The sequence below is a fragment of the Bos mutus genome, chromosome 1 (genome assembly GCF_027580195.1).
Source record: "Bos mutus isolate GX-2022 chromosome 1, NWIPB_WYAK_1.1, whole genome shotgun sequence".
Taxonomy (NCBI): Eukaryota; Metazoa; Chordata; class Mammalia; order Artiodactyla; family Bovidae; genus Bos; species Bos mutus.
Window position 1 is genome coordinate 70,751,145 of NC_091617.1, and position 27,581 is coordinate 70,778,725.

The following is a 27,581-nucleotide window of genomic DNA, read 5'->3' on the forward strand; positions in this document are numbered from 1 at the left end:
TTATTCACAATAGCTAAAATGTGGAAGCAACTTGAGTTGTTAACTGACAAATGGATAAGCAAAGTCTGATACACACATAAAATGAGATATTATTTAGCTTTAAAAAAAAGGTATATTCTGGTGCTACATATGTATACAGCATGGATTAACCTTAAGGTCAGTATGCTAAGTGCAATCAGCTAGCCACAGACAGACATATACTGTTATGATTCACTTATCTAAGGTACTTGAGTCAAAATCATAGAGAAAGAATGTAGAATACTAGTTGCCAAGGCCTCACCTGGGAGGTGAGGGGGAGAGGGGGAATGGGGAATTCAGTGTTTAATGGGTACAGAGTTTCAATTCTGCAAAATGAATAAAATGTTCTGCAGATGGATGATGGTGATATATAGACACCAATATGAATGTACTTAATACCACTGAACTGTAAACTTTAAAATAGTTAAGGTGGTGTAATATACATTATGTGTCTATTAACAATTAAAAAAGGAAAAAAAATGACCTCAATCTAATTAATAAAATGCATCAAACAAACACAAATTGCAGGTATTCTACAAAACAACTAGCCTGTTCTCTTGTAAAAGGCCACACACATGAAAGACTGTGGCACTACTTTAGATTAAAGTAGATTCATGAACACTAACTGTGGTCTTGGATGGGACAAAGGAGCTGTTTTTGTTTTTCATATAAAGAACATTACTAGGCTACTGGTAAAAGAGAATTATGGTCTGTAGTATTATGTTGCTTCTCTTGTGGCTCAGATGGTAAAGAATACACATGCAACGCAGGAGATCTGGGTTCAATCCCTGGGTTGGGAAGATCCCCTGGTGAAGCTACCCACTGCTACCCACTCCAGTATTCTGGTCTGGAGAATTCCATGGACAAAGGAGCCTGGCAGGCTAGCTAACTTTCTGCTTTAGATCACTATATTATAGCAATATTTTTCTTTCTCAGAAAGACATTTAGTATCATATTATCATATTTACCCATATGATATTTAGGGTAAGGAGACATGAGTAAAACTTCCTTTTAACTGGTATACAAAAAAAAATCATACTCAATTATATAAGAAGAGAAATGATGAAGAAGATGTGGTAGGCAAAAATTTTAACAATTGGGGGAGACATAGGTATATGAAATTTTTGTACAATTCTTGCAACTCTTTTTAAGTGTGAAATAATTTGAAAATAACACAAAAACAAACAAACCAAAAAATCCAAGACACAAACAGAATAGCGGCACTGCAGTCAAGTGATAGTGTGTGGTTAAAAAAGGTCCATCAAGGTAATCCAAATATATTATTTTATTTAAGATCACTACTAAAGTGAAAATGTAACAAGCCATGCTTTAGATTATACTAATGATCAAATCATTTAAGGGTCAACACTCATGTTCTGTGAAACCTGCACTGTCCAAAAGCAACAGGATACTCTATATACACCTCTAACCTTAATTCCTCTCATGTCATGTGGGAGTTATCTGCTCTCTCTTGCATGAACAGATAGTAGGCTCTCAGAGGAAAAGAACAATGTTATATTTATTTTTATATTTACATGACTGGAACAGTAACAAACAATTAACAAAAAACAATGTCTCCAAAGCGTCTGAGTATGAACATAGACTTTTCATACAAACATAAAATTAGCTATAAAGCATTTCAATAATACTTTCATTACATGATAGCTCCTCAGAACTGGTTTTAAAAAAAAGGTCTAAAGAATCTAGTTTTAAAGAAAAGTATTTACTCTGGGTGTATATTTAATAGGCTAGTATCTTAGAGATTATATCATCAGTAGGAAGAACTAGCATCTGTTACACAATTGCTATGTGCTCAGTTTCTATGTGGTTGGAGAAACCGAGGCTATGAGAAACTGAATAATGTTCCCACCATCACACAACCAGGAAAAGGCGAGGCCAGGAACTGGTAGAGTAAAGTTCACTATAAAGTCCAGGTTCTTTCTGCAACTTCAAAAGCCATACAAAATCAATACACAGAAAACACTTGCATTACTATATATTAACAATGAAAAATAAGAAAAAGAAGTTAAGGAGTCAATCCCATTCACCAGTGCAACAAAAAGAATTAAATATCTAGGAATAAACTTACCTAAGAAGACAAAAGAACTGTATACAGAAAATTATACAACACTGATGAAAGAAATCAAATATGACATAAACAGATGGAGAGAGATTGCACATTTCGGGGTAGGAACAATCAATATTGTGAAAATGACTACACTACCAAATGCAATCTACAGATTTAATGTGATCCTTACCAAATTACCACAGCATTTTTCACAAACTAGAACAAAAAATTTCACTAATCATATGGAAACACAAAAGACCCCAAATAGCCAAAGCAGTTTTGAGAAAGAAGAATGGAGCTGGAGGAATCAACTTTCCTGACTTCAGATTATATTACAAAGCTACAGTCATCAAGACAGTATGGTATGGGCACAGAAACAGAAATACAGACCAATGGAACAAGACAGAAAGCCCAGAAATAAACCCATGCACCTATGGATACCTTATTTCTAACAAAGGAGGCAAGAATATACAATGGGGCAAAGAAAGCCTCTTCAATAAGTGGTGCTGGGAAAACTGGACAGCTACATGTAAAAGAATGAAATTAGAACACTTCCTAACACCACACACAAAGATAAACTCAAAATGGATTAAAGACTTAAATGTAAGACCAGGAACTATAAAACTCTTACAGGAAGACATAGGCAGAACACTCAATGACATAAATCAAAGCAAGATCCTCTATGACCCACCTTCTAGACTAATGGGAATAAAAATGAAAGTAAATAATTGGGACTTGATTAAACTCAAAAGCTTTTGCAGAGCAAAGGAAACTATAAGCTAGGTGAAAAGGCAACCCTCGCAATGAGAGAAAATAATAGCAAATGAAACAACTGACAAAAGATTAATTTCCAAAATATACAGGCAGCTCATACAACTCAATACCAGAAAAACAAACAACCCAATCAAAAAGTAGGAAAAAGACCTAAATAGACATTTCTCCAAAGAAGACATACAGATGGCTAACAAACACATGAAAACATGCTCAGTATCACTCATTATTAGAGAAATGCAAATCAAAATTACAATGAGACATCAACTTATACCGGTCAGAATGGCAATCATCAAAAAGTCTACAAACAATACATGCTGGAGAGGGTGTGGAGAAAAGGGAACCCTCTTTCACTGTTGGTGGGAATGTAAATTGATACAGTCACTGTGGAAGACAGTATGGAGATTCCTTAAAAAACTAGGAATGATATGACCGAGCAATGCCACTGCTGGGCATATACCCTAAGAAGAAGTGAAGTCGCTCAGTCGTGTCCGACTCTTTGCGACCGCATGGACTATAGCCTATCAGGCTCCTCTGTCCATGGGATTTTCCAGGCAAGAGTGCTGGAGTGGATTGCCATTTCTTTCTCCAGGGGATCGTTCAGACCCAGGAATAGAACCCGGGTCTCCCGCATTGCAGGTAGACGCTTTACCGTCTGAGCCAGGACCCAATCGAAGGACACCAAAACTGAAAAAGACACATGTACCCCAATGTTCACTGCAGCACTATTTACAATAGCTAGAACACGGAAGCAACCTAGATGTCCATCAACAGATGAATGGATAAAGAAATTCTGGTACATATACACAATGGAATATTACTCAGCCATAAAAAGGAACAATTTGAGTCAGTTCTAATGAGGTGGATGAAACTAGAGCCTATTATACAGAATGAAGTAAGTCAGAAAGATAAAGATAAATATTGTATTCAGTTCAGTTCAGTCACTCAGTCCTGTCCGACTCTTTGTGACCCCATGAATTGCAGCACGCCAGGCCTCCCTGTCCATCACCAACTCCTGGAGTTTACCCAAACTCATGTCCATCCATCCATCTCATCCTCTGTCGGCCCCTTCTCCTCCTGCCCCCAATCCCTCCCAGCATCAGAATCTTTTCCAATGAGTCAACTCTTCGCATGAGGTGGCCAAAGTACTGGAGTTTCAGCTTTAGCATCAGTCCTTCCAATGAGTACCTAGGACTGATCTCCTTTAGAACGGACTGGTTGGATCTCCTTGCAGTCCAAGGGACTCTCAAGAGTCTTCTCCAACACCACAATTGAAAAGCATCAGTTCTTCTGCACTCAGCTTTCTTCACAGTCCAACTCTCACATCCATATGTGACCACTGGAAAAACCATAGCCTTGACTAGACGAACCTTTGTTGGCAAAGTAATGTGTCTGCTTTTCAATATGCTATCTAGGTTGGTCATAACTTTTCTTCCAAGAATTAACCGTCTTCTAATTTCATGGCTGCAGTCACCATCTGCAGTGATTTTGGAGCCCCCAAAAATAAAGTCTGACACTGTTTCCACTGTTTCCCCATCTATTTCCCATGAAGTGATGGGACTGGATACCATGATCTTCGTTTTCTGAATGTTGAGCTTTAAGCCAACTTTTTCATTCTCCTCTTTCACTTTCATCAAGAGGCTTTTGAGTTCCTCTTCACTTTCTGCCATAAGAGTGGTGTCATCTGCATATCTGAGGTTATTGATATTTCTCCTGGCAATCTTGATTCCAGCTTGTGCTTCTTCCAGCCCAGCATTTCTCATGAGGTACTCTGCATAGAAGTTAAATAAGCAGGGTGACAATATACAGCCCTGACATACTCCTTTTCCTATTTGGAACCAGTCTGTTCCATGTCCAGTTCTAACTGTTGCTTCCTGACCTGCATATAGGTTTCTCAAGAGGCAGGTCAGGTGGTCTGGTATTCTCATCTCTTTCAGAATTTTCCAGAGTTTATTGTGATCCACACAGTCAAAGGCTGTGGCATAGTCAATAAAGCAGAAATAGGTGTCTTTCTGGAACTCTCTTGCTTTTCCCATGATCCAGCGGATGTTGGCAATTTGATCTCTGGTTCCTCTGCCTACTAACACATATATATAGAATCTAGAAAGATGGTATTAAAGAATTTATTTGCAGGGCAGCAATGGAGAAACAGACATAGAAAACAGACTTATGGACAAGGGCAGAGGGGAGGAGAGTGTAAGATGTATGGAGAGAGTAACATGGAAACTTACATTACTGTATGTAAAATAAATAGCCAATGGGAATTTGCTGTATGTCTCAGGAATCTCAAATAGGGGCTCTCTATCAATCTAAAGAGGTGGAATGGGGAGGAGATGGAAGGGACATTCAAGAGGGAGGGGATGTATGTATACCAATGGCTGATTTATGTTGAAGCTTGACAGAAAACAACAAAATCCTGTAAAGCAATTATCCTTGAATAAATAAATAAAAGCCATTCAATGTATCTCTGTACCACTCTAAATAGTAAGCATAATTTTCATATTTTCATAAAATTTAAATGACATGATCAATATAAAAGTACTCTGAAAGTTTAAAGTTCTAAAAATAATATAAGACAATATTTTAAAAATTTATCATCTTTCTAGCTATCTGTCCTCAAACTCACTTTCAAATAGAGAGGTGTTAGCCCCCATTTTTAATAGATGAAGGGAGTATAAAACTCAGAGAGGTTAAACAATTTGAGTCACAAAGCAGGACTAGACTCTAAATCTTAAATCTTCTGTTTCTATTTCTATTATCTCCTGATGCATCCAAAGTATAAAGTAGTAGATCTTTAGAAGAAAAACTGTATTTATTTAAAATGTTAAAATCAAGTTATATATAAGATATGGATTTAAAAATTCATTTGGGGACAAATATTTTAATCACTTTTATTAATTTTATAATGTATATGTTATACTCAATTACTCAGGTATACATACACTTATTCTGCAAAATGAGGCACACCCACAGCCTTCTCATGTAAAACAAAACGAATTATTAAACTATTCAACATAAACTTTTGTAAGTATATTTAAAACCTAAAATGAGGTTGCTGCTGCTACTGCTAAGTCGCTTCAGTCATGTCTGACTCTGTGCGACCCCACAGACGGCAGCCCACCAGGCTGCCTTATTAATAAGCCTCTCCTGTTCGTTTTTAAACTTGTTCCTTGGTTTACTGTCTCAAGCAAATATGAAGTAACACTAATGATACAAATAGCCAAGATCAAGTGCCAGCTGCATATGCATATTATTCTTTCAATCACTGTAAAACATCTCAAGTAAGTACTACTATCATCATCAGTGTTAACAGGTGAGTAACGAGATCAAGGTTAAGTAAACTGCTCAATTATACAGCTAGTAAGTGGTAGGAAAGTGAAAAAGTATTAGTTGCTCAGTCATGTCTGACTCTTTGACCCCATGGACTATAGCCTGTCAGGCTCCTCTGTCCATGAAATTGTCCAGGCAAGAATACTAGAGAGGGCAGGATGTGGTAGAACTAGAATTCTAAACCAGATCAATCTGAGTTCTTTATTTATAATTACAAGGTTATGCAATCTCTAAACAATTTTCAAGTGCAGTGTGATACTGAGCTAGGGACACTTGGAATAAATAAGAGAACTTCTGAACAGGAGAGGACTGATTCCTAACTGAATATAAGAGCAGAAATTACTTCAAAATTTCAAAGGGTTTTAGAAAACTATTATGACATCAAAAGACAAACTGAGGTGACATGACTAGAATAAACTTTCAAGTCTCCTACTTCAAAACATACTGTGCTACTAAATCCTAGTTACTTTGAAGAATGTTACATTATTACAATAACCCTTTGTCTATGTAGAATTATATTTTATAATTTATAAATTCAATTTCTCTTTGCACTGTACAGAAAATATCCATCTGGATTTATCTATTCAATTCTTGGCAGTTTCATAATTTGACTTTTTGTGATTTTCATAAGTTTTATTGTAATACCTATATTTCCCCCTAGAATCTTATTTTGTATAATGTTCTGATTTTCACTTTTTAAGAGAGGAGAAGGGCACTGAGATGAGAACAATGAAAGGTGATAACCCATTTTTCCCCCTAATAGGACTTATTTTGACACAGCAAAAAACACCATTTTTACTAGATTTTATGCTACAGGTCAATAATAGTAAAATTACCTAAAGATCCATTTGTTTACACATTAAAATGAGATAATGACCTTTGGTATGAAAGATCTCAATTATCCTACTTACTAATACCACTGTGATTTTACCTTTGGATAACTCTGTTGGTAGTGTAGTTATTTATTCTCTTAACAAGCCATCCCTTGAACTATTAAAGCTCTGAAAGCTACAAATATTCAGATTCTCTGACATTTGGCTATTATCTCATTGTGTTTTTTGGCTGTTACACGTTAACTTAAAAAGATAAACTCATGATTTCAGAGTATTTTTACATTTACAGAAAAGTTGCAAAGATACCATAAAGAGCTCCCAAATACTTTATATACATCAGCTATTATTTTTCAATAATAAATGTGAAGTATGTTATCCTATCAAATGACAGAAAGATTGAGTATTTCCAAAGAAGATCAACATATACTGGAGAACAAAATGCTATATATAAAAGGACACATATAGTACAAAATTAGGAGGGATAATTATTTTTACTATCTGTAGAAAATAAAATTTCCCAAAGCAAATACATTTTAAAATTGTTTTGAACAGACTTATATGTATAAAAGGCATGATAACAAATCTAAGGAGGTTCCATATGATGAAGTTGAGAATGTATCTTTTTTGTAGATAACCTAATAAAATGGCAAATATTGAACCCATCTTATATTAAATCCCAGATATTTAACTCCCTAAAAATATCATTTAAAGTCCAAAGTGTATTACCAAATCTAACAAAGAAACAGTTGAAATGATCTGAAAAGAATACAAATGAAACCATTAAGAACAAATAAAAGTTTTATAAAGAAAAAAGAAACTAATAAAAACCTGTGGTATGATGGGTAGGATGACAGTATTCTCAGCAGGGACTGGCAGGACAGGGATCACAGGGACAGTGGGAGAAGAGGGAGATACAGCTTCTGTTGGCTAAAAATCATCAATGACAAAAAATCAGGAAAAATATAAAATAAAAGGGAAACATATAACAGAAAGTTTTGTCCAAAGATAAATTATAGTTTTCAGAAATAACTAAAATAGGTAAAATAATATATTACTTCAATTTAAATGAGAAAATGCTCTTAGAAGTAATTATACCACCAATAATAATTTTAATGACTCTAGTTAAAATAAGTGACTACTCTTTAGATGTTTAAATGAAAATAATAAAATATAATGATTTAACAATACTCCTCCACTGGGAGATAAGACACTTGCTTCACAGACTACAAATATTTTTATAGCATTCAGGATATATTTGACCACTTGCTTACTTGCATTCAAAGAATCAATTACTCTCATGATTAATTCAATTATTTTTTAAAAAGATGTAAATGGAACACAGGGTGTCTTGTAAAAGTACCAATCTCTGTTACCTGGATTAAATCATAAATATTTGCTGTACCAATGACATATTCTATACAAGAATTATTAACCTCATATCCTATACAAAATCTGGAAATTAACTGATGACCTAAATATAAGCATTAAAACCACAAAATTCTTAGAACATAGGGATAAATCTGGATATAACAATGGATTCTTAAATACGGTATCAAAAGCAGAAGTAAAAAAAAATTAGACTGTATCAGAATTCAAACCTTTTGTGAAGCAAATGGCATTATCAAGAAAGGGGAAAAGAACATATAGAATGGGAGAAAATCTTGCAAACTGTACATCTGATGATGGTTTCACATGAAGAACAGATAAAGAACTCACCATAAAAAGACAATTAAAAAATGGGCAAAGGACCTGGAACAGACATTTTCCAAAGAGGATACACATATGCACCCCAAAGTTCATAGCAACACTACAATAGCCAGGACATGGAAGCAATCTAAATGTCCATCAACGGATGAATAGATAAAGAAGATGTGGCACATATATACAATAGGCTATTACTCAGCCATAGAAAAGAACAAAACTGGGTCATTTGTAGAGATGTGGATGGACCTAGAGCCTGTCATATAGAGTGAAGTAAGTCAGAAAAAGAAAGTAAGTATCATATTTAATGCATATATGTAGAATCTAGAAAAATGGTACAGATGAACCTATCTGCAGGGCACAAATAAGAGACACAGACGTAGGGAACAGGCAGATGTATGGACATGGAGTGAGGTGGCGTGGTAGTGGGATGAACTGGGAGATTGGGAATGACATACACTGACGTGTAACACAAAAAGTGGGAACCTGCAGTATAGCACAGGGAGCTCAGCTCGGTGCACGTGGTGACCCATAAAGATGGAATGGGGAGTGGGTGAGGGGGAGGTTCAAGAGGGAGGGGGGATATGTATAAATATAGCTGATTCACTTCATTGTACAGAAGAAACTATTACAACATTTAAAAGCAACAAACCCCCCCCCCAAAAAAAAAACAATAAGCACATGAAAATCTATTCAATAATTATTATTCATTAGGGAAATGTAAATCAAAGTAACAATGACATATTACTTCATACTACTAGGAGGCAATAATAAAAAAGTAAAAACAAAAACAGAAAGTAACAAATGTTGGCAAGGATATGCAGAAATTGGAATCATCAAAAACTGCTGGTGGGAATGGAAAATGGTGCTGCCACTATGGAAAGCAGTTTGGTTTGGAAGTCCTTCAAAAAAACTACCCCTAGGATTACCATATGACCCACCGATTCTACTCCTGGGTAAATACTTAAAAGAGCTGAAAACCGGGGCTTGAATACTTTACCCTAGTGTTCAGTGATGCATTATCCACAATAGCCAAAAGGTGGCAACAACTCAAGAGTACCCATCAACAGATACAGAGATACAAAACATGGTGTGTGTACCTACACACACAATGGATAGTCATTAAGCCATAAAAAAGGGATAAAATTCTGATATATGTCACAACATGGACAAACCTTGAAAACATTATGTTAAGTGAAATTAACCAGATACAAAAGGTCAATATTTTGTGATTCCACTTATATTTAGAATAGGTAAATTCATGTAAAGTAGATTAGAAGTTACCAGGGGCAAGAGAGAGAGGAACGTAAGGAGTTTACTGCTTAGTAGTTACAAAGTAAGTTTGAGATAGTGAAAAGGTGTTGGAAGGAGATGGTGGTAAAAGCTGCTCAATACTGGAAATGTAACTGATGCCACAGAATTGTGCAGTTAAAATTGGTTAAAATGGCAAATCTTATGTTAGATATACTTTATCACAATTAAAAACCTCAAAAATATTTTAATGCAGGAAAGCAGGTCCCTTCACAGTGCTGTTGGATATATAACTTCATACAAACTTTACAAAAAGCAATCTAATAGCTTTAAAAATGTTGAACTCTTTGACTTAGTAATTCTGTTAGTCTATCTTGAGGGAAGCCTGGCATGCTGCAGTCCATGGGGTCGCAAAGAGTTGGACATGACTGAGTGACTGAACTGTATTCTAAGGGAATATTTAAAAAGCAAATGTCTTAATATTCAATATATTCTTTTGAACATTGTATTTGGGAAAATGCAAAATATCCTAAATATAAGGTGTTGGAATGGTTGTACAAATAATAATAATTTCATAAGGTTAAATACTATGCCCTGGAGATGGGCACAGCAACCCACTCCAGTATTCTTGCCTGGAGAATTGCATGGACAGAGGGGCCTGGTGGGCTACAGTCCATGGGGTCGCAAAGAGTCAGACATGACTGAAGCGACTTAGCATGCAAATACTATGCATCGATTAATAATCACCTGTAAGAACAGTCTGTAAGTCATATAGGATATTGCCTATGGCATGGCATTAACTAAAAAAGGGAAGATAAAAATTTTATTTAAAAAATGCAAAGACATGTTTGATAAGTTAACCTCTGAGGACAGGATTATGAATGGTTTTTCCCCCGCCTCTATTTTGAATTCTACTTTTCCAGTTGTCGACAATGGATAGATAGTGATGCTGTAATGCATGCTGACGGATGGAAGATGTATTCCTATTAAGAGAAAAACAATTATAATATTTTACCATCTCATTTTCTAGAAAATAAACTGAAAATGCATTTCACATTAACTGTTCAAAAAGATACTAAAAATTTCAATGATTTTTATAAGATCATTAGAGTTGAAGAAGCTAGGGATAAAGTTTACCCCTTTATTTTACAACTGAGCTTAAGCTCATAGAAGTTAATGTGAGGAACGAGGAAAAGATCTGCTAGACTATTGTTATCTGGATATCCTGTTGCTGCTGCTAAGTTGCTTCAGTCGTGTCCGACTCTGTGCGATCCCATAGACAGCAGCCCACCAGGCTCCCCCGTCCCTGGGATTCTCCAGGCAAGAACACTGGAGTGGGTTGGCATTTCCTTCTCCAAAGCATGAAAGTGAAAAGTGAAAGCAAAGTCGTTCAGTCATGTCCGACTCTTCGTGACCCCATGGACTGCAGCCTACCAGACTCCTCCGTCCATGGGATTTTCCAGGCAAGAGTACTGGAGTGGGGTGCCATAGAAAGAGATTTTAAGCCATTAGATTTTGTTTCCTGTTTTCTTTCTTTATAATATTACCAATTTAAATGAGTTCTCTGTTTTGAAAGATGGAAAAGTTACAGAGATGGACAATGGTGATGGCTGCACAACACCATGAATATATTTATTGACACTGAATTAACTGTACTTAAGTATACTAAGAAAGGTTAAAACAGTAAAATTTTGTTACATATATTTTATCACAATTAAAAATAAATTAGGAATAAAGTCTCTGTCTGTCTTACTTGGGATTCCAGACACTATTAATATACATTGTTCCTATAGGGGAAAAAAAAAGTTGAATTCCATATTATGAACTTAAAATAAATAATTTAAATACTAACAATTTTCAATGGAATACTTATAACTTTTTTAAAATGTTTGAAAAACCCAAGAGATTCTGACTCCTAATTTTATGACAAAGAGAAAAAGATAGTTTTAAAACAATTTAAGTGAAGTAAGTCAGACAGGGAAGACAAATACTACATGATTTCACCAAACAAACAAACCAAATGAAAACATAGATAGAAAACACAGACTCATAGATACAGAGAACAAATGCACAGATGCCAAAAACGGAGTGAGTTGGGGGGGGTGGACAAAACAGGTGAAGGAAATTAAGAGGTATAAACCTTTAGTTATGTAAGTCACAGGGACGTAATATACAGCACAAAAAGTAAGGTCAGTAATATCATAAAACTTTGTATGTGGAGAGATGGTTACCAGACTTACTGTGGTGATCATTTCATGATGTATGCAAATATCAAATCATTTAGTACACTCAAAACCAACATAATATTGTTCATCAACTATACTTCAATTATTCTAGAAAACTACTGCTGAATCAACTGAATATACATATGGAAAATGAAATGAACCCTTACCCTACTACCTTACACCATATGTAAAATTCCAGATGGTTTACTGTCATATTAACAGAAGCACAAAAATTAGATTTCTAGAAGGCAGCAATGATAGAATATAATCAGGATCTTGATGTAGGCAAGCACAGGTTGTTGAAGTCAGCAGAGTGAGGCAGCAGCATCCGTGCGCAGGGAGTGGATGGGTGCACAGTGATGCTGGAGTCTAAGCAGGATGAAGAGGGTATCGCATGTGGGCAGGCAGTGGCAGCAGCCTGGTATTTTTGTTGGATCCCAAGTGTGACAGAGTATCTGTGTGGCAGTAGCAGTAGTCTGGCATGAAGTATAGAGGCCTCAGTGGAACAAGATGGGGATATCTCTTTGATCTTGAGCAGGGTAGGAAGGATGTCCACTAAGAGCATCAACAGTGATAGGAGGTTGCTGACATACCTGAGACTTGATCCAATAAGTAAATATATAAAGGATAGTGGGAGCAAGGGTCCTCACATCAGAAAATGGAGTTGCAAACATGGAAAGGGAGAAAATCAACATGAAATCTATGGTTCTAGACTAGATTTGGAGGCACTCGTATGACAGCATGGTTTTCAATATATATAGACAAATACAGAAATAAATATGTGTGTTTACATATACATATGTACCCTTGCTCTGTCTACAGAGAACATCTGGGAGCAGTAACACCTCAATAGCATGAAAATACCTAGCACTCAGATCTTGGCTTATAAAAATCCATTCTCTAATTTTTTAAAAAAGGAATCTTTGGAGAAATGACTCCAGAGCTAGAGCCTAGAACTTTCTGCCTCTGCCAGAAAATAAGGAGGTGCTCAAAGAATTAATGAGGCATGACAAAGGACACAGACGTCAGCTTGCTGGGGCTCTTATCAGTTACATTGGGAACAATGTGAGACTCAGATAACAATAATGATGGCATAAAGTGAAGTTGTGTCCGACTTTTTGCAACCCCGTGGACTGTAGCCCACCAGGCTCCTCCGTCCCTGGGATTCTCCAGGCAAGAATACTGGAGTGGGTTGCCATTTCCTTCTCCAGGGGATCTTCCGGACCCAGGGATCGAACCCAGGTTTCCCACACTGCAGGCAGACGCTTTAATCTCTGAGCCACCATGGCAGACCCCTATGATGGCATAAACCCCACTGAATTAAAGAGGACTCCATGAGTCTACACTTACATAAATAATTACATAACAATGAAATGAATAGAGAGAAAAGTGCATTTCCTTACAGTAGATGCCAATCAAAATTGTAGAAGGAATGATGAAGTCACAAAATTATAATCTGGCAACCACCACAGTAATAACTCATTTAAGAAACATCAACAAATGTTAAAACTTCAACTGCTGCTGAATGACCCTTCCATTTCATTCTAGTGGAAGCAAGTTTGAGTGGGAGACACACACACAGACACACATGTATCTCCCCTACAAATTTTTATTAATTACAGTGAAGAAATCCAGCAGATACTATCTTAACCAAAGTTAACATCATCAGGGATGGTACAAATCAAAATCATATGTTACCTAATGGGATGTAATCAGAGTATATCACTTCTGGGACATTCTTACCAAATATGCATAAGCTGAACATTAAACATCAGAAAAATCCAAGTTGAGTGATAAACTACAAAATAACTGGCTCTGATACATCCAAAGTATTAGAGACAAGAAAGTCTAACATTTATCATCTTTATTTTTTAAAACAGCTTTGTTAAGGTATAAGTGATATACAAGAAATTGTACTTTTTAATGTATACAGCTTGATGACTTTGAACATATGCAAACACCTGTGAAACAATTACCACAATCAAAGTAAGAGACATATCTAAAACCTATAAGAAGTTTCTTTTTGCCTCTATAATAGAGTCAGATATTAGCTAATTAATAATCCACTTTAACATAAAAAAGACAAAGCTATATGCTTGTAACAAATTTCAAGGCCAAGCATAAACATTTCCTCCATTAGGCAGTTGTTCTCAAAAACCCTTTATGATATACTATAAATTCTTCAATATTACCTTGTAATACTGGCTCTGAACCTATTCTAAATATATTTCCTTTTGACAGAATCCTTTAAAGGATCTGAATACCATTTTTAAAAATCTTAAACAAAACATACACCATCTGATTCCACCCCACTCTCTATAGGGCACTGAGCAAGTGCTTTGAAGAAGAACATATACCCCTGCCTCTTTCTTAAGAAAGGAAAATACTGCTGAGAAAGTCTTCAAAAACAAATGCATATCAACACACATAATTTCCTAGCCACAATCAATAACCAGTTTGAGTCACAAAGGATTATACAACAACAAAATAAGTCATTTAGTTTCCATGAAACAAAATACTGCCCTAAACAAATAATATCTAGTCAAATGAAGGTTGAGTGATGAGGAATAGTATAGATGTTAAATATGATAACAGAGTAAAAAGAAGAGACAAGGATATTTTGAGCGCAGGATTGAGAGCATGATAAAATTCTGGTGAGCTGTATAAGATGATTCTAAATTGGAAAATGTCAAACTTAAGGCTCTAATATGAATAATGAAGCAGCAATACAGAGTAACCACTACATTTGGGTTATTATAGAAAAGAAATTCAGCCTAAGCATTTGAAACTTGAAAAATCTTACATACATATTTTATTAGACAATATGACTTTCAGGCCATCATCCTTTTTCTGTTCCATTTGTATCACTCAATAAGATCAGCTCCAAAGAGTTTTAGTTGGTTTTTTTTTTTTTTTCAATCTTGACCATGTGACTAACAACAGTCTCAGTTGTTTCTATCCATAGCAACACCATGGAATCATTAGCCTCTGAGGCCTCCTTCAGAGACTTGTTTCCATGACAACAGAGGCTATAATATTAACACTGTCTCAAAGAATACTGCAGAAAATGGTAAATTCCCATAAGGTAACTGGATTGTACATATTTTAAAAGTACTTTTTAAATGCCAGTATCAAATTGATGGCTCTCTGAAAAATGTTTTAACTAATTTTTAGAGATTCTTGTTATTTATTCAGTTTTACATTTTCAATTTAAGAGCTTAAAATTATGAAAGCAGCTTTTAAAAAGATTTTGATAAAAAGTGGTCTGAAGCCTCATGAGGTATAGCCACATGCTTAACGTGTACTGCACATCTCCATTTATGACTATGTACCTCCCTCTTTCACTTGCACTCACTCCACTCGATACATGAATAAATATAGATAGAGAATCCTTACCTTTAATAAATCCCTTCTGCTTGAAATAGCTAAAGTGGTTTTTTATATGTGCATATGAATACTGTCTGATACAGGAAGAAACAGAAGGAATAATTGGGAGGCTGCTATGATAATCCAGCTGAGAGGTGATCAGTAGCTTCAACCAAATGATGGTAATGGTGAAAATGGACATGAGTAGTCAAATAAAGATAACTTCTGAATGTAGAAGTGGTACCTATATGACTGATGGGAACCTGGGAAGGACTATTAAAAATAAAAGCAACAATGGCCACTAAAAATTATCTTTTACATCATAGTTAGATCCAACCATGAAATATTTACAATGCTTTCTGCACATATTTTTCTTAACTTTTTCTCACTTATAGTCTTATTAACATGCTCATAAAATTAAATTCTAAAGAAAGATAACTAATACCATACTACCAGGTAATGAGCTTAGAATACCCACAAAGATTCAATAAGTGCTAAGTAAATTTATAACATATTTAAGGAAAATGAAATAAATGAATTAGCAGATCTTTTGTTATCAATATCTTAAAGAAAAATAATTACCCCCATGCCACTGTTGGTCTATAAGAATTTTGCTTCTTTTTTTGGTTTTTGTATGGTATAGTTTAATATTTTTAATCTAAGTTCCTTTGTTTAAATTTCTACAATGTGGTAGTGAGACATGTTTCTTTGAATAAATGTCAAAGAAAATACCTAAGAGGGAAAGAGAAATCAAGGAAAAGAACTGCAAGCTTTTCGTATGTTTATAGAAGGATAAAATACAGCACAATAAATTTACCAAAACTGTTTGGGAATCATTGTACTCAACAGGGATCCAGCACCTTCAAAATAAGTTTTTGTCATTGCTTAGATCTGGTTCCTATTTGATTCAAATGCTCATTTTGCCACATTTACTCCATATAGTACATTCAGTATAAACTCCATAAGATGTTATTTGAACCAGCTGCATATGATATTCCTATCATAATTATCTCTGAAGCAAACAGCAACAAAACTAGATATATTCTGAAACAAATACTAAGGGATTAAATACAAATTTTTGATTTTAAAATAACAGGGGAGAAAGGAAAACAGTCTAGTGATTAACAATCCTAGTACAGAAGTGCAAATCTGTTAGTTTACACAGACAGAACATAGTAGTTCATGAATCTATCAATATTTAAGTTTGCAAGATTGATATTTATGAATAGTTAAGGTAATCATCCCTTCATTATAAACAGATAGCATTCCATCAGCATTCAGCCATTCACTTTGTACTGATACAAGGATGAGCCAACAATCATTCAAAATTTCAAGTAAACAGAAATCCAAAACTTGAATTTAAGCTGTGGTCACGTAATTAACAAACAGATATGAAACTGCCAAATGCAATAAGCTGCCTGCCTCCCCACATTTATCGGACTATGGCTACAGAAACACACACAACCATGGACTTCACAATGACTAACCTAAAATGGGACCTCAACACTTTCTAGGACTCATACATTTACCCTATTTTGTTCATTCTTGTACAATCCCCAATGATTCAGGTCACTGTTAATCTTTCTGAAGTTATCTTCTACTATTCTCTTCCCACTTAGTGTTTCGGCCATATTGGCCTCTCTGCTGTGTTTCAAACACTCTAAACAAGCTCTGGCCTCAGAGTCTTTTATTCAGTCTTCCTTTGTCTAGAATGCTTTTGTCCCAGATATCCACATGACCCAACTCCATAACTTCTTTTATGCCTTGCTCAAATAACACCCTTCAGTTGAAGCCTCTCCTAGTTATTCTACTAAACCTACCCCCACCACATACACACAAATATACACATTTCCTATTGTTTTCTCTTTCTACCTTTTCCCCAGTATACTATATATTTTAATTATGTTTGTCATCTGTCTTCTCCCCCTTTAATATAAGCTCTATAGGAGTAAGGATTCTTGTTCTATTCAATATTACTCCGGTATACATAGTTCCTAGAATAATATCTAGCACATAGGAAGTAGTTAACACATGTTTCTTGGATGAATGAAACAATATGACTGACAAAAGAGACTGAGTTCATCAGCAATCTAGAATGATAAAGTGACTCAGAGAACAGATTGTGTATATCCATCCCTCCCCCTGCCCACTTTCATTCTATACACATAGAAGACACTGCTAAGAGAGTCTGTGTGCTTGGGCAGCCACTACCAATCACAAAGTGCTCAAGATGTTCTAATATTTGATGATGTTCAAAATATAAAAATGCCAAAAAATTGCCAGTTTCATGTTGTCCTCTGCATGTGTGCTAAGTCACTACAGTCTATAGTGTTGCAGAGTCATCCCTCTGCCAGGTTCCTCTGTCCATGGGATTCTCAAGGAAAGAATTCTGGAGTGGGGTGCCATGGCCCCTGCCAGGGACTCTTGCCAATCCAGGGATCAAACCCATGCTTCTTATGTCTCCTTCATTGGCAGGTGGATTCTTTACTACTAGTGCCATCTGGGAAGCCTTGTTCTCTGTCTAGCAATAGTTAATTGCTTAATATTATCCTATGTGAAAGTAAACATGTCTTGTTCAAGAACATCTGCTCAAAAGATTTTCTCCTCTTTCCTTTTTAAAGGTATTAAGTAGTAAATATCACTGACAGATCATATTTAAAGCATGCGGAGCCCTTCTTCCAAACTTCTGGGTCCTACTAACCTCAACGCGATCCCTAGGTCCCTTCTCAGATGGTAGCTGCTTCCTGTTGTTACTATCTCTGTTTTATTTTGGTGTTGACATGTTTCCTTTTCAGTTCTCCAATTCCTTTTAAATCACCATTCATATTACATTTTCCCTGTTAAAATGATTACTGTGGTGTCTGTTTTTCTGGCCGGACCTACTCAAGGTTACCAATCCTCTTGTCAAAACATAATTCTTCATCATTCTGTAATAAGATTGCTTCTCGGTATCTCCAGATTCCCCACTTAAAAGACGAGAATATTTTGCAGGATCAATTTCAAGGGTGGTTGTGAAAGTGGTGATAAAGATGATGATGATAGGTACTTTACTGATGTCAGGTATCATAGTAAGGGTTTTGAGGGTTTGTCCCATTTAATTTTTTACTAAATCTTGATCCTTGTTTTCTGGAGGTGGAAGAATGAAGACTCAGAATTTATGTAATTTATCCAATGTGCTACAGCTAAAATAGAACAGAGCTTTAAACTCAGTCCATCAACCTCTAAAAACAACAGTCTCAACCAGTGCTCTCGAAAATCCTGCTATGTATTTAGTACAGTTGAAGCATTTAATTCCTAAGGTTGGTATTTATCTTTTTCTGCTATATGTCAAAATACTTACAAGTGATTATTTTTCAAATTTATAATGCTTTGATACATTAGATGGTTCCAGCAAGATTAGTCAGAGTTAAATACAGAAAAATGAGGCTGGGATACGTTTCGTTTCAAATTGCAGATTATAATCTTCAGTTATTTGCCTCAGAGCCAACAAAAATTTTGTAAGGCAATCAATTGGTCCCATTCTGTCATAATAATAACTTCCTTATGCTCACAGCCGGCTGAATCAATAGTCACAGTTTAGATTTCAAAAATACTGATAATATTGCTCAGAAAGGGACTAAACTGGGGTCTACTAATGGATAAAGAATGAACAGGCAGCACCACTGTTAACAGGTGAGGGGGAAAACATCTTTCAAATAAATTCGTCTAGGGGCAGAAGTTGTGCTTAGGATTCTAAAATTCTACTGCTTCCAGATGTGATATCAGTTGGTTTACACTTGCACAAAATAGGTCCAGTCTTTGTTAACTGATTTGTACATGCCTGTAGAATTGCGACATCAACTGGTTTATTTAAAGTTTGGTAAATAAGCTGGTAATTGTAGGATACTGTTCTCTGCATGATCTGAATAGCTACTCTTACCTTTATCAAAATTCTAAATTTTGATATAAGAATGGAGGACTGAAAAATGTTATCTAAATAACAGTGCCAGGAAGTACACAGTGAGAAAAATCTTTAAAGAAAATGACGCTAAGTCAAATTTTAACAGTAAGAATATAAGTTCTTCATATATTAATATATATGCTTCAATTTTCTCACAGAAGCCTTTGAATTAGTTTTGAAATAGACATGGTTTTATAAAATCCTATAACACAGACTTATAATTTTAAAGCCATAGTTGTACATAAAAATGGCTTGGGAAATTTACAGTGGCCAAACCATATTTAGAAGTTCCAAACTTCTTTGTAGCCATCATCAGATTAAATGAAAATAAATGCATATAATTAACTTTATTCATTCAACAAACAGTCATCATTTGCATTCACCACTCTAGGCTCTAGGTATATAAGAAAACATACATCTATCCTACCAGCTCTTGTGAAGCTTTTGGTTTTATAGCTGATATTAAATCATTACCCAATTGATTACTGAAATATAGTTGTGCTAAGAGGTATGGAATACAATTCTCATGATAACAAATACTGCTTAAAATAAGAAAAGAGCAAAAATGTTGTGTGTGTTGAATCTCCTATTCTGACCCCAGAGGTTATGGGCCTGTCACTTTTTAGTACTGTTATTAACAGATTACTTTAAAAGTTAACCCTAAAACTATATATATCACACACACATACATACATGTTAGATATTAAAATACGCAAATTTCCATTTGTGCAATAAAACATATATATTGCTATGTGTCCTTGACCAAAAAAAAAAAGTGAAAGTTGCTCAGTTGTGCCCAACTCATTGAGACTGCATGGACTGTAGCCTGCCAGGTTCCTCTGTCCATGGAATTCTCCAGGCCAGAATACTGGAGTGGGTAGCCTTTCCCTTTTCCAGGGGATCGTCCCAACCCAAGGATCGAATCCAAGTCTCCCGCATTGCAGGTGGATTCTTTACCATTTGAGCCCTCCTTGACAAAAGGACAACCTAACAGTTACGACACTACACAGAAATTACAAAGATGTACACAACACACTTCCTATTTATGAAGAGCTTATATAACAAACTTTGCTTAGTTCTTCAAACGATAGCCAATCTAATCCACCTCAAGCTATCAGTGTTGTTCTTTTAACAAACTTTATTTTTTAGAGTAGAAAGTACAGAGTTCCCATATAACCTTTGCCCATACACATGCATTGCATCCCCATTATTGACATTTCCCACCTGAGCTGTACATTGTACAGTTGATGAATCTACACTGATACATCACTGCTATCCAAAGTTCATAGCTTACACTAGGGTTCATTCTTGATGTACATTTACAAGTTTAAACAAATGTATAATGTCAGGTATCCACCATTATAGTACCACATAGAATAGTTTCACTGGCCTAAAAATCTGTGCTCTATTCATCCCTCCCTCTTTCCTAACTTTGGCAAATAATCTTTTTACTATCTCCATAGTTTTGCCTTTTCTAGAATGTCATATAGTTGGAAGCATAGAATGTGTAGCATTTTCAGACTGGTGTCTTTCCCTTAGAAATATGCACTTATATAGAGTTCTTCCAAATCTTTTTAACACTTAATAACATTTTATCTACCCACTGAAGGTTATCTGGGTTGCCTCCAAGTTTTGGTAATCATGAATAAAGCTGCAATAAACATCTGTGTGCAAATTTTCATGTGGACATAAGTGCTCAACTCATTTGAATGAAAACCAAGGAGTGCAACTGATGGATTAAATGGTCAATCTGGTATTTTTTTTTAAGTGAATATAACCACTGTAAACTTTTTGTTTAATATTCATCTTTATGCTTTTCTAGTGCCCAAATTACTGGATCTTAAACACCACTTGAACATATTTTTGAGTAGTAATGTTTTGGGTGTGCTGCTAAGTCATTTCAGTCGTGTCCAACTCTGTGCGACCCCAGAGACAGCAGCCCACCAGGCTCCCTCGTCCCTTGGATTCTCCAGGCAAGAACACTGGAGTGGGTTGCCATTGCCTTCTCCAATGCATGAAAGTGAAAAGTGAAAGCGAAGTCGCTCAGTCGTGCCTGACTCTTAGCGACCCCATGGACTGCAGCCTACCAGGCTCCTCCGTCCATGGGATTTTCCAGGCAAGAGTACTGGAGTGGGGTGCCATTGCCTTCTCCATATGTTTTGGGTATAAAGGGAAACAATTTCCAAATCTGAGTAATGACATTTTTAACAAAAGTACTGGCCTTTTGAGTAGGAAATTCAACTTTGTCAAGAGACAGCATCTCATAACCAGTATAACAATGTTTATCCTAACTTTGACTGCTTGGTAATCATTACTCAAAGAGACTGTTTCTACCCATTCTCTGGGAAATTTATTCTACTATCAGAGTTGGTATTTCCAAAGTAGTTTAAGAGGATTATCTACTTACTCTATATTCTAGTTTAATACAAAGGCATTACACTGCTAAATATAAGCAATTTCATTCTTTAGAGATGAGGAAAAATATATATATTTAAATACATTTAAAGTAAATACATGAATGTATTTTATACATATATATATTTGACCACTTCAAAATACAATCATCATTAGGCATAAGGCCAAATGTTTAAAACGTATATAGATAAGGTTAGGCCAATTCATGTTGGTCCAAGGTGGAGATGTCTTGTGAATATTTAGACCTGCTGCCTGGAAGGAACTGTCATAAGATAAAAGCTTATAGATAATAATACCATATGCCTCTGTCTGCCTGGGAAGTTTCCCTTTTCTATCAAAAGTACTCCAAGTTTGGTCAGTCAGTGATACATTCATCCTAGTTATAAGGAAACTTAATAGTTTTTCTCCTCTTCTCTCCCTGCTTCACCTCCTCAAGGCGAAGGGTAAATAAGAAGAGCATCATCAGCTGGAGGATCAGTATAACACTGAAGTGTGACATGTTTCACAAAACATTTAAGAGAGAATTCAGATGGATTAAAAATATATAATAATAGTCAGGCAGTATTAAGTGCTATGAAGAAAAATGTTTAAAAAGATAAAAGGACAGTGATGTCTGGAATGAAGGAGTGCCTGCTACCTTAGATAAGAATCTAGAAAGATCCTCCAAGAAGGTAACAGATGAGCATAAATCTGAAGGAAGTGAGGAAATTAACTATGAGAATATCTGAGGAAAGAATGTTCCAGGCAGAGGAAACAGTTACATTAAGGTTCTGAGATAGCCACGTGCTTGATTTATTTGAGGAATAGGAACAAGGCCAATAAAGCTAAGTAAGTGAGGGAGCAATAGGAAATGGGATTATAGACACTGCCAGGGACTAGATAATAAAGGGCCTTTTGAACTAGGGTAAAGAAGGACTTAGGATTTTATTATATGTTGGATTGGAAGCCATGAAAGTGATAAAAACAAGATAATGACATGAACTGACATTCTGTAAGGATTCCTCTGGCTTCTGGGTAAAGAACAGACTGGTGAGAGTGAAGAATGGAGATAGGGAGTCCAAATAGATTATCTACTGCTGTAGTTCAGGCAACAAATTAAATAATTTTAATTAGTCATTATAGAGTAGTGAGAAGTGGTTAGATCATATATTCTAAACACAGAGCCAACAGAATTTGCTATTAAATTGTGTGAGCAAAAGAAAAAGGAACAGAAGATGATTTCAAGGGTTTTTTATTTTAAGCATCTCAGTGACTAAATGAGGATGGGGAAAATAATATTAGAAACTCTATTTTTGACATGTTAACTTTCAAATACTTAATCCAAGTGGAGATATGGATTAGGAAAGCTAGGTATACAAGTCCAGTGAACAGGGATTAGCTCTGGACTGAAGATATGAATACTGATGTTAATTAACGGCACCTGAATAAGATCAACTGAAATATGAGTATAAAAAAAGAAGTTCAAGGATTGATGCCCTGAGTTACCACTCTGTTAGTAGTTAAGAAGAGGAGGAGGATACTGCAAAGGAAATTGAGGTTGGGAGAGTAAGGAGAATGGTGTTCAAGAGTTAAATGAGAAAAGAATTTAAAGGAGGGAGTGAGTAGTCAATGTGTAAAAAGCTGTGGAAGGGTCAAGTAAAATGAAGACTGAGAACTGATCACTGGATTTGACAGTCTATACTCCAAGAGGGTTGTTTTAATGAGAGGTATTACGCTGAGTATGTATGCTGATGGGAATACTCCAGTACAGAGGGAAAGACAGATAATGCAATGAAGAGGAAATTTCAGAACTCTCTGAAAAGTCAAAAATGAAGATTTAGTACAAAAGTGATGGGTGAGATTTAAGAACACAAACGAATTATTTAACAGGATGGGAGACAGAATAAGACCATCAATTGAGAATGGGCCAGGAAACAGGTATTGGAAATTTGACACGCAGCTTTGGAGCCAATGTGGAGGAGGCAGAGTTGCAATTAACCAAGGTTGGATCTTACCACTGAAATGACAGAGGAGCAAGCAAGTTAAGATTATGAAAAATATTGTTTAAAGTTATGGGCCAAGGAATTTGAGCAAGGCAAGGAGGGAAGTGGGAACACGAAAGAAGTGATGGATAGTAAAAAGTTGGGCTGGAGGTCTTTAGAGGGTAAAAGAAAAATTGTTATAGAGGAGAGGAGCCGAAAAGAAAAGAAGTGCTAGTCACTTTGAAATGCTTGCAACTGAGATTCTGTAAGTGATATACTCAATGATAATGAGGTCTTTTTTTAAAAAAAATTATTTATTTATTTGGTTGCACTAAATACCAAGGATTGAACCCAGGCCCCCAGCATTGGGAGCATGGAGTCTTAGCCACCAGACCACCAGGGAAGTCCTTAATGAGGTCTTAACGCAGGTCACTCAAGTGAAAGAAAAAAATAAGACTCCTAGAGGTAAGGATAATCAAAGAACTGAGAGGTCAAGATTTTGGAAGGATCACATCAAGAGACTGAAAATCTCAAAGAATGATTATATGAATAGTGGACAAAGAAAAGATAGTAAACCTTCGTTTAAATCATCTGTGTAAATGGTGGTTCAAATCATCAGTGAGCAGATGTATATGACTAGATGCATAAGATGTATGTGACTAGACATGAGAGGGAGTAGAAAACACTGTCAGTCTGATGACAGGTACATTTTTTAAAGACAGAAGTTACAATCATCCATAAATATCAATAATAAGCAAGGAAGACATCAACTCCACTTGTTGGTCCCAAGGTAAACAGGATGTGATAGATAATAATTCCACTTTTTGTGAGGGCTACAGAAAAAACAGTAATCTTCGGGGAATGCCAGATTTCTATGAGAGAAAAAAGATGAGATAAACCATCACAGAAGAGTTTGAGGATAAAGGAAATCTTGGTGATTGTGAACTGGGAGTTCCAAAGAGCACAGTGAAAGGAATTGGGAGATCATAGATAAACGGGAGTTTAGAACACATCAGAGATAAACCAGAGTCAAACAGAGATAAGGAAATAAGTGACAGTGATCTGGAAGGCTTGGATTTTTTGTAGCAATTAAGATAAAAGGAAATGCAAAGGATAAAATTAGTCCTGATGGCAAGTTTGGTAAAAGGTGGTATGTGCATGCTAGTTGGTTCAACCTGTTTGACTCCTCATGACCCCATGGACCACAACCTGCCAAGCTCCTCACTCAGTCCATGGGATTTTCCAGGCAAGAATACTGGAGTGGGTTGCCATTTCCTCCTCCAAGGGATTGATCTTCCCAATCTAGGGATCAAACCTGTGTTTCCTGTGGCTCCTGCATTGGCAGGGGCATTCTTTATCACTGAGCCACCCGGGAATCCCAGTAAAAGGTGGATAATCAGTTAAATTTTAGTTGTTTAGTTGTGATTGATTTAGCATTTGCAGAATTGAGTGTTGGGAAGGAAGGCAAGATCAGGGAACTGGTGGGTTTATCAAGAATTTGAAGTGCTCATTAGGGCTCTTCCCTTAAATTCTGCAACTGACGATTTAAAAGTGTACAGAATGTCAGAATGAACTGTACTGTCCTAGGTACTGTAATTCTTAATTATCTAATTTGAATTTTAAGACTAGTAAAACTAAGCAATAAAAAATAAAATCATAAAATAATAAAAATAATAGCTGCCAGGCACTGTACTAAATATGTTACATACATTTAACTGTTTAATCAATTAACTCAATGAAATTGATGTTATTGCCTTTATATATATCCAATGCTCCTAAAACTTAAATCTTTTCTACTCCAGAATGTACCTGTTTAGGACAAATAATATGCTTTTATACAAATTAGCCTATTTTTCTGGTATCTGAACAGTGGGACTCTAAATGAACAGTGGTTTCTTGTATTTTAATTTAGGACAGATTTTTTTTCCTCTAAAAAGCAGCTTATTCAATTCATGTGGCTAATATTCACTCCTGTTAAAATTTTATTGTTCTGCTTCAATTATGGTAATTCATTATGTCTGTTTCATTCACTCCTAGGAAGAGAATTTCGCTGTCTTCAGTTTAATTTGGCATGTCAATTGTCTGGGGAAGGTAGGAAATTCTTTTTGAACATTTCTAATGATCCACATTAGGGATTCTGAAGTAATCCAAAATATGGGAACATTTGCTAAATATACATTTGAAGTGATCTACCACACTACAGCTGTTCAAAGCCTACATGGCTTCAATTTTCATTAATAAACACTGACATCACCAAGTAGATAAAAGCTTTTACTTAGGAAACAACCAAGTAGCAAAGTCTAGAAGTACTATGCCAGAATTCTTTAAAGCCTTGCTGAATATAAAAACTGGTCCCAGATAGGAACAGAGTTGCATACACTAAATAGGACAGGGCAAATAGACATCAAAGGATCATAAATACAAAAACAGAAAGAAGGCTGAGATGAGGAACTGAGGAGGGCTCGACAATGAGTATCCCACATTTTCTATAATGACTAATCAAAATTAAGAACATAAGTAGTAATGGAGCTCAAAATAGAAAAACTTACACCAAAGTAAAATAATTCACAAGAAACTCAGCTTAACATTAAAAAAAAATTCACAATGTAAACTTTTGGGATACAGCCAAATGACAGACATCAGTGACAATTTACAAACTGTATGGTTATCATCACTGGGTAAAGGGGTGAAGAAATGACAGGGGGTTTGTGTAGCTTGAAGAAAATCTGAAGAGAGGAGAAGAAAATCTGAAGAGAGAAGAAAAGGGAAGTGAGGAAGAGATGGGCTACAGTGAAGAATCAAAGGCACTTATGATGGCAATAGAGTGAATCCAATGAAGATAGGTACCCAGGAGGTTTCAGACTAGGTTTCATATTTTGGAAGGCCATGAGATAACAAGGTGTTAGGTGGGAGAAATGAAAACTAATTAATCAGTCAATTCCATAAACATTTACTGAGCACCAACTTCACGGCAAGCCCCATCTGAGAAGCTGAGGGAGAGGTCTTGGAGAAGTCTATAATCACTTGGCTTTCCTAACACTTAAAAAATATTAATGATTTTTCTACTAAGTTCCACATGTTACAGTAGAATCTGACACAAAATCATAGTTGTAAACACAAATATCTTAAACAGATGAGCAATTTAAGTGAATCTGTAAGTTTTCTATTTATAGAGGACATTTGATGGGATATTAAATCAGAGTAATTACTTTCAAATTAGTAAAACTGCATTTAATAGCAACTCTCCAGAATGCGAAAAGTACTATACATCATAGTTATAAGGAATTAGAATCAAAGTTAATCTTCCTATCAAATCTTAGAAAAGAATATTTCTGACAGTAGTGAAAACAGGAGACCTGGTAATCACTGTTGCTATTTATAATGACAGAACAAAACACTATCGTACGTATATATTCATAGGTATATAGCATATGCTCAATAAACTACAAAATTTCATTAATCTACTTTGTTTTTAACAATATAAAAATCCTCTGGTACTAAAAAATAAAACTTCTAGACATGAGTCAGTAAATGAAAAATAAAAATGTATCATAGGATTAACTAACATCAAAATAGGTCTCACATTCGTTCTCACTCCTATTACATTTCATCTTGTAAAATGAATTTCAGTGAGTTACAACAAAAGATTTTGACATACAAAATACCTAACTCATCAGTGAGGAAAACAACACAGAATGAAAA

The 27,581-nt window shown here is 35.6% G+C and overlaps 1 protein-coding gene across 8 annotated transcripts in view; it reads right to left on the bottom strand.

Moving 5' to 3' along the window:
• The window catches only part of DLG1 (discs large MAGUK scaffold protein 1), a 277,900-nt gene that overhangs the window by 142,573 nt on the left and 107,746 nt on the right, over positions 1 to 27,581 (bottom strand). For 5 of the 8 annotated variants that reach the window (XM_070371271.1, XM_070371280.1, XM_070371296.1 and 2 more), the window contains exon 6: positions 7,849 to 7,947. The exons of the other annotated variants lie outside the window; for them this stretch is intronic. In XM_070371271.1, the coding sequence (XP_070227372.1) occupies positions 7,849 to 7,947 (99 nt within the window). The remainder of the gene's footprint in view (positions 1 to 7,848; positions 7,948 to 27,581) is intronic. 8 annotated transcript variants of the gene reach the window in all.